At 38.2% G+C, this 8,932-nt stretch overlaps 1 protein-coding gene across 2 annotated transcripts; it reads right to left on the bottom strand.

Annotated features, from left to right (window-relative positions):
• Positions 315-8,627, bottom strand: LOC105170947 (la-related protein 1A). Of its 2 annotated transcripts, none has more exons than XM_011091900.2 (14): positions 8,041-8,627; positions 6,473-6,998; positions 6,143-6,311; positions 5,576-5,666; positions 5,190-5,261; positions 4,526-5,043; positions 3,493-3,562; positions 2,785-2,880; positions 2,361-2,701; positions 2,075-2,218; positions 1,841-1,904; positions 1,445-1,590; positions 1,174-1,278; positions 315-821 (listed from the first exon to the last, which is right to left on the bottom strand). In XM_011091900.2, the coding sequence occupies exons 1-14, from the start codon at positions 8,317-8,319 to the stop codon at positions 671-673; spliced, it is 2,772 nt and encodes a 923-aa protein (XP_011090202.1). In that variant the 5' UTR covers positions 8,320-8,627; the 3' UTR covers positions 315-670. The 2 variants fall into 2 exon arrangements, with proteins under 2 accessions (XP_011090202.1, XP_020552376.1); XM_020696717.1 differs by having other exon boundaries at positions 8,389-8,627.

Genomic DNA, 8,932 nt, shown 5'->3' with positions numbered 1-8,932 from the left:
TGAGAGCATGGAACAATCACATCTCTTGATCATGTGCAGTTTCTATCTTGTGCACAAAATATGCACAAACATGGAAAGTATATAACAATATAAGTAACTCATTCTAATTTATGACCGCAATGTTTCATAGTTCTCTAGCCAACATTCCTACCGCATTCAATCCCAGAATTACACAGTAATATTCATCAAACGTATACTTCTAAAATTCACATTTTTTGAACACACAAATATATGCATAGATGTACCACAAAAAAGGGACAACATTGACAAAAGTAACTAGTAAGCAAAAACCAAATGGGCCTGCATTCCATCAATTCCATGTTTTAAAACTCTGATGTCTTTATTATCTATAATTTTTTTTGGTTTTTTGGGCTTCAAGATTATCCTTATATACAAGTTACAAACCCTATTGGCAAAAAGAGAAAAGCCCCATCAAGCTGTTGGACATCAAAAAGAATCCTATAGAGGCCTTAGGAACAAGAACCTCTACGGTATCAAACACTCTGTCCAGCTTAATGGGCCGAAAATAGTGCCTGTCGACATACTATGTACAAAAAACATCCTTAAATACCCACAACAAAATGGGCCACCAACATCAGCTAGCTCTATAGAATGTTAGAATCTTCTCTTCCCAAAACTTGTTGCAACAGCAAAAACATCAGCCGATAGCTTAATGGGTACCTTCTTGTACGGCATTCTTTGCCTTGGCACGGTTGAAGTCATCCAAACTACGGAATTCCTCTCTTAGCAGCTTGTCCAGTTCTGGATGCTTCTTAAGTGGTTCTTTATGATCACGGGCCTCCCGATAATGGTGAAATGCCCTGCCAAGTAAGAATAAGCCTTGTGAAGTTCAAAAGGAATAAAACAAAGGGAAGCTTGAAAACAAGAAATATAGGACCACGTGCATATAACATCCTCAAAAGTCTTGTAGATACTCAATATGCAAAATCAGATTATCAGAGTGTTCGGTATTAAAACGTCAGCCAGTTCGATCTTTCTATAACATTCAAGAGTCTAGCCATCTATATATTTAACTATCAGGACAAACTTTGGTAAAGCATGGTTTCTCATGTCTCACATCACATTTTTTGCACATTTTCTGCACGTTACTCAGAAGTGGAACATAAGGGAAACACAGAAAAGAAAAAAGGTGAGTTACAAAGGTTAATTTACCAATACTTTTCTAGGCCATAAAGGTTCCCCTTTTTATAGAAGTCAAGCGTCAGCTGTTCAAAGTCCTCATAGACGTCTTGTCTAAATTCCTTCTCCAAGCCATAGCTGAAATAAGAAAACAAAGTATGAAGAACTTAAAGTAAGGACATCCAATTAGGAAGGGCCATTTATGTTGAAAGAGAATCAGGGAAAGGAAATGAGGAAAACAAGAGAAAAATCAAGAATCTACAACCATCTAGAAAGAGAAAAGCAACAAATAAATATATCCTACCTATAAAACCTGAATAGGCACTCTAATCCATAATTGTAATTAGCAGCAGCATCCTCTAGAGCCAGCTTCTGGAATTCATTATACATGGAAGGAACAAACATGTTCCTTAAGAAATAACACCAAAACCTATACAGTGTGTTCATCTCCTGCAAGTAAAGAGAGGTGCATTACATAGACATCAACAAGATGTGCACAACAAGAATCACTTCACCCACATCAACAATAGTTTGCCAATACCATTTGCAATCCAGCTAAATTATCATTTAATGAACAAGTCAACAAGATAAAATTGAAGAAGAAACATCCACAACATCCTCATCTCAAAGAAAATGAGATCACAAGTCTCTTGAGAACACTCTTCCAATAAAAATTTTCAGCAAAAGATTCAAACAGTACCTCACTGCAACCAATGCCCATTTTCTTTCGCTCGCTAAGGCAGCGCTTTTGGTATTTCTTGTACCTTTGAAGAAGAAAAATTATCAGCCAATCAAAAGTTTCCAAATTACTTGCAAAACATGTTATTCTGCACAGAAATGTGGAAAGCATACTAAAAATTGATATGTCCCTCAATATCTAGACAAGCAAAGTTGCATTTGTAGCTTAAAACTGCCTCTAAATAGATCTGCTTACAACTGCTGTTTGAAACCATTTTCCTCCAAAAGTTTATGACTTGGATGTTGAAATGGTGGAAACGACTTTGGCACTGAACCAACTGGTGGACTACTTCCTGAGAGATTGCTCTGAGGTGAAGCACTCAACTTTGAAGGCCTGAACCTGCAAAATTCCAGATTGGGTTTTAACACTGCCAGGGAAACAAATATAAATAACAAACCTGAAGCACAATAAATCAGATGCTCCCCAAATTGTACATAATTAGAGATGCCAAGAAGAACACGATGAAATTTGTTAAACTCACCCATGACTATCTGGAGGTGTAGAACCAAAGAAAAAACCAACTGCATCACTAGGTGGACTTTCAGATATTACTCCGGCAGAAATTCGGCCACTTGAATGAGCTTTAAAATTTCCATGGAACAGCCGCTGCTTCTGAATGGACTGTTGCTTTGAGCTGCCTTTATTTTGCTTCCTTCGAGAAATAGAATATCCAGGTCCTTCACTGCTGCCTCTTCCAGTAGAATGATCTGGGAACCTCGAATTCAGTACAGCAGCACTGTTAGCAGAATATCTGGAGTTCTCATCCCTGCTTTCATTAATAGGCTTATTATGCCTACGATGAGACCTTTTCGAGTTTAGTTCCTGTAGTTGAATAATAGTTAAAATAACAATTGATTTTCCTTTTCGTATGATGCAACAGAAAGGTCATAAAAAGACTCGTCAACCTGCTCATAAAAGTAGAGGCCATCATTTATAGCAGAAGCAAGCTCACTGGATATGGTTTTTGATTCTTCACCATGTCCTTCACTCATCCGACTATCCTGTAGCATAAATGTAGTTGGTCATTGTTTCAACAATTAAACTGACAAGCATGTCGACAATTAATTTTTGAAGCGAACCATATTATGCTAAAGCGTTTACTCACATTGACACCATGCATATTCAGTATAGAAACAAGACAAATTCTCAAGCCTATTCCCATTGATTTCTCTACAACACAGAGACCCTGGATATCCACAGATCTAGGAGCTTGTCCTGGGTGAGGGAAAACATTTTGAATACTGATGCTTCCAATCGACAAATTAACCTAGTATAGGACTCAGGCCGTGATATATTTGTTTGCAAATGGATCAAAGTGAAACAAAGTCACATGACAAAACTAAGAAAGTGCACCCAAAGCTTTAGATTCGGGCTAAAGCAGTCAGGTAGATCTCCACACTAGGGTGTGTTTCAGCACCCTCAAAGAAAATTAATAATAGCACCAAAAACAGGATCACAGATTCACAGAACAGAATATAACTCTATATTCATCGAAGCCCCAAAAAATATCACATCAATCATTAGCATTACAGAACAATACTGAGAATGATCTAAAGGAGCAGGCTAGCAGCATATTTCAAAAAAAAAAACAGCCAGGGAATTCATGGGCTCGCCTGAGTGACAATTACAAGCCTGTCCACAACTTGATCATTAACAGTGATTTCATCATCTTCATCATCAACCCTGCAATGATCCAGAGATTTCAAATGGTAAGTCAAATTACCTAGCATGTAAAAGAAATTAACACGCGATGGAAGAACTTGTACTTCAAAATATTACTGCTCTAACTTCTACATTAAGTACATTACATTAGCCAGTCGAACGAGTCAAGGAAGACAAGTTGCCAAGAGGTAAAGTAGGTCAAATGTAGATGAGAAACGGATTAACTTTTATTTCATTTAGAGAAATCCGGAATCCCTATAGGTCCTCACAATGATGATATTCATTCCGTTCACCCAACGACGAAGTAACATATCCATCTAAAGCAAGCTAAAGTGTTTCCAATTCACAATTACAAAATTTAATTCAATCAAAGAAAATAAGACATGCACATTTAAAGTTTTGAGGCAAGTTGAGCAGAAGTGTTTAAATAACAAAACTGTTAACCTAATGCTAAAGTTATCAACCCTATCTTACAACTATGAGCTACATACTGCCAAAAGAAAAAAGAATAGGAAGAAGAGAAAACGCCTATACATGAAACTAGTACAGAATTGGCGCCACAAAGATATCATGCTAAATTTTCTGCTATTCACATCCAAAAGGAAGGGACACCAATGAACATGAAAACCATACTCATTCTAGGGTTTTACGTGGAAATAATCTACTAAACACTGTTAAGGCATTTGGCGCCATAAAGTTAATACTGAGCGACTCCCAAAGAAGTCCATATCCAACTTTTTTCATTTAATCAATTTCACAAGTGATATAAACCTGTTATCCATTTAAGAAATTTTTACAGGTGGCAGAAAAGAACAGGATGGAGCCCATTATATCACAAGCAACTGCCCGCGAGGCAACAATGTAAGGTAAACGAATCTCGTCATGGACTTGGCTGTGTCAAGCACTTAATAAAAAATAAAGCTAGGTATAAACAAGACCAATAGCAGATACAGGTAAATAAAGCAGAAAACAAGCAAGAAATACCTTTCCACTGTAGAAGGATGGTCATTCCTTGTCATCTTGTGCTCCAGTTCCAGCTCTTCATCAAGCATAAATGTGCTTGAAAAATCACTAGATGAGTTACCCATATTCTGCACATCCAGATTTGACGAAACCTGCTTCTTTCTGTGTTCAGTGTTTTCCAGAATGATGGGCTTCACAGAATCAGCAACTTGTGTAGCTGAGGAATTTGGTTCATTATTGTTGGACAGAAAACCCAACTCCATTCCCGAAATATAATTTCCTGAAGCAACTTCTTGTGTTTCACCACTTGAAAGAACCTTATCCTTGCTTTGCTCGGATTCGTTATCAGTGGATCGTGGCAGGTGATCCACAGTGCTTTGATTTGCTGGAGGAAGTCCTATTGTTCCTTCAGAACTATGAATTTTACTGTCATTGTGATCATCATTCTTCACCGTACTTGTAACTACGGGTGAGGATTTACTCATCCGAGAAGCTGGAATCCACCTTGACCACTCGTTACGTCTCCTTACCTTATCACCCTACATTAAAATACAAAGCATATTGAGGGACATTTTGGCAAGCACAAATGAAATTTTAGTAATGAAAAGCAAGCAAGAAAACTTGTAAAGACCACAGTGAGTAAATAACCAACTGAGAGATGCTCAAGAAAGGTAAATTATCAAACCTGCACTTCAATAGTCCCTGAAGCCTGCAATGCATCTAGGATAAATGGTATCTCTGCATTCATTCTCTTAACCTGAAACTCGAAATTTTGGGAAAACCTTAGTAGCATAACAATCAGACGAAACAACTGAATCAATCAAGCTCAGAGTCAAGGGACGTCCAGCAGATTTAAATACCCAGGCTATCACCTACCTGACACACACAACAAAAGAAACAAGACAAGGAAAAGAAAAGGAAATTTCAAAGTTTTGGATTTTCCACATAAAAAAGTGCATTTACAATCTCTCAGTCACCAGCAAAAAGAGGAAAAAGTTATCAAAATGTTATGTAGTATCTCCAAGCACACAGATTAAATAATACAAAGATACTGTTAAAAATATTACTTACCCGTTTAAAGTCAGCAATAACCGATATTGGAACCCAGCCTTGGTCGTCCATCAATGAAATCAAATAGTGATCATTCTGCAGATTCTCATCACTGTCAAAGTAGAAAGGTTCAGCGCTTAGTTGACATCTACTACTTGAAAATAAACTTGCATTTGCAATCATATCTTATTAATTAGAAACAGTTCCACGTCGACATCAACATATCCATGTTGTCATCTATATGCCAGAAGATAGAGTTGCTTTTGTAATTACAGCCAACACACAGAAACAGTTCCAAAGGAACATCGGCATGTGAGTCAATACATGCACCCTCCATCAGTAAGAATAATTATAAAGAATTATTAGTGTCCAGCCACAATGAAACTTCAAAATATGTGGCCAGACTCCAAAGACAGGAAATATCCTCCATATATTAATAGCAAATCTCCATCAGTGTTTAAAGAAATATAGTTGACACTGCAAACACAGGCGTAAACTATATATTGTATTCCAGTTATTATATAAGTAGTTCGGTCCAGAAATGTATTCACATGATGTTAGCTTTCACAGTCAGTTTGGATAATTCACCTGAAATAATATTCAATTTGCTTGATAATGTTAGCTTTCAAGGCTACTACTGGCGAGGGTGGCATGGGAACTCCAGGGCTGAAAGGACATGGAACCAAAAATGGTGGGTAAGGTACTCTAACAAAGGCTGGAGGTGCAGGCGGATAGTAATAGATAGCTCCAGGTGGACCTGTATCATAGATAACCTCGTTAGAAATGTATACTCAAAGGAAAAGGTAAAAAAAGACAGATAAAACACAAAGGGATAGAGGATGAGAGAGATCATTCACACAGAACAAAATGATACTTAACTATATATAACAGAGATTCATATATTCTTTATTCATATACCTGGGAAGTTTGGTCCATCAACAAAGCCTGTGGGACCAAACAATGGAGGCCTTATGAAAGGTCTTGGTCCCAAAGGTTGCTGCAAATGAAAGTTGTTAGATGCAGCTGATCGTTGATTATTCCAGGAAGGATTCATTTGGCCCCCTTGTTCTTTAGTGTTAGGCCTTCTTCCAGCAGAACTAGAATCACGCACCCTCTGATCAGCCCGCGGTGAAGGCTGAAAACCCCCACCCCCATTTACCGGTGACACAAAAGCTTGTGCTGGATCACTACCAGACTTAACCAATTGAGCATCAGCTCTTGGAAGAGGGCTGTGGGGAAACTGGTAAGAATGTCCAGGGGAAGAAATTGGCGGAACCATTGTATGGAAAACGGGGGGAAATGTTGGCGGATAATAGGGTAAGGGAACAGGATATGGTGGTAAACCATTGGAGCCATGCTTGGGGCCAGCTTTGTTTTGATAGTAGGGCCTACGGGGAGATTTAATATTACCGCATCCATGGAACTTCTGCTGCTCGGCCGTGACCTGGAAATCAGAAAAAACTGTCAAATAGGCTAAACTGATTCAAACATAAGATCATGCATATCCAATTAGCTACAAGTGCAAGTGAACAGTAAATTTGCAGGCAACATGTATCACATCAGACATGCAAGAACACATCTAGCCTTTCCCAATGGTATGAGACATTCCATCTCAGGAAACAGTATATACTCAAAAGACAAAAACAGAAAGTTGGTGACATTTTATCCCCCATTGCAAGCACAATAATATGGACCAAACAAGGCCCCGCAAATCGGGAGATATCCTTCATACAGCAGGTTTCTGATCCTAGCTAGATACAGAAGACCCATACAGAACAAAGAAGATGACTTGAGAAGCTTCAACTAGCCAATTGAAAATATAAGAATATTGAAAGAAGAGGGATTTTTAAACGAAACACTCCTGTATTGCTAAAATCGTGCCATAAGTTAACAAAGCATAATATATATTTCCACTATTACCATGAACTAAAAAGTTCAGAACACGTGGACAGAACAAGTGAGAAAAGCAATTTCTTTCCAACTCTAAGATTATGCGGCCACGTGCCATATCATACGAATACAATTTGAGCTGTCTTGTATTTAAAGATACGCGCAAACAGATCTCACTTTCTTAACTCAACTTTTCGACAATATGCGCCAAATCCACATATGCATGCAATAACTGGAGTTGTAAAGGAGACAAAATTGAACCAATTAAAAGATATAATTAAACTAACAAAAACAATGCTTTTTCATTCACACTGGAGACATATGTACCATCTTCCCAGTAAAACCCAAATCTTTATGTTGTAGCTGTTTCTCAATTTCAAAATATTCCTTTCTCTTTTCGTTTATTTTACTTAAATAATTCATCAGAAACATGCAGAAAAAGCACACGCAAACAAACAGAATGAAAGCAAAACCACGTACTTCAACCCCTTAAGGAAAGCTAAATGCAAAAACCAACTGCAAATTCACAGATCAAGAAACAGATTAACTAATTCAAAGGACAAAATTAACAAAAACTAAAAGAAAACTGCACCCACCGGCGGAGGAGCCGCCGGAGGAGCCCCACCACCATCAGCGTCAGCTTGCGACGGCAGGGGAGGCGAATTGGCGGAGTTGGAATCGGCATTTCCATTATTCTTAGGCCGCGGCTGCTGTGCGTCGGAAAGCGCCGGCCAAGACTCCGAATCAGGCCCCATCACCGGAGGAGCCCCGGCCGATGTTTTCCATGGCGACTTGGGCGGCCCATCAACAACCACGTCATTCTGATTATCAGGCCGATCACCACCACTACTACCCCCATTGTCCCCCGTCCCCATAACTATGCAAAAAATAAATACCCCCACGGGTTTATTCGGATAAAATTAGTGAAACAAATATGAATTTACCGGAGACAAGATGTGCAGGGTCGGAAATTTCGAATTGAAAGTGAATTGATTTTCTTACGGCACAGGCGTGGCGGCTATGGAGGAGAGAGGTGGCGGAAGCACGAGAAAAAGTGAGGCACTTGCCGGCAGGGAGAGGAGTGAGAGAGTGCTTTGTGTGTGTGTGTATGAGAGAGAGAAAGATGAGGAGGACAGAGAGAGACTAGGGTTGTAAGGTTTTCAGACCAATGTTGACAGATTGACTATTACGATTTCGTATATACATATATTGTAAAAACATACGTATTTATACGAATTCTAATATAATTAAAACTACAACTCTGTTTCCTAAGACTTATAATTATCATTTAACACAAATTACATTTGTTTTTTACATAATTACACAAACCACATCTAACAATTAAAGACGATTTTCTAAGGGTGTTAGTCTATACTATTAAAAAAAAGGGTCGTTATTTATCTATACTACATAAAATATAAAACTTTATTTTCACTCACAAATAGCGATTATTTAATCAGCAATACCAATATTTTAAATTACCAAAGA

The sequence above is a fragment of the Sesamum indicum genome, linkage group LG9, assembly GCF_000512975.1.
Source record: "Sesamum indicum cultivar Zhongzhi No. 13 linkage group LG9, S_indicum_v1.0, whole genome shotgun sequence".
Lineage (NCBI taxonomy): Eukaryota > Viridiplantae > Streptophyta > Magnoliopsida > Lamiales > Pedaliaceae > Sesamum > Sesamum indicum.
Note: the sequence above shows the minus strand (reverse complement) of the source record. Positions and strands in the feature narration are given on the sequence as shown.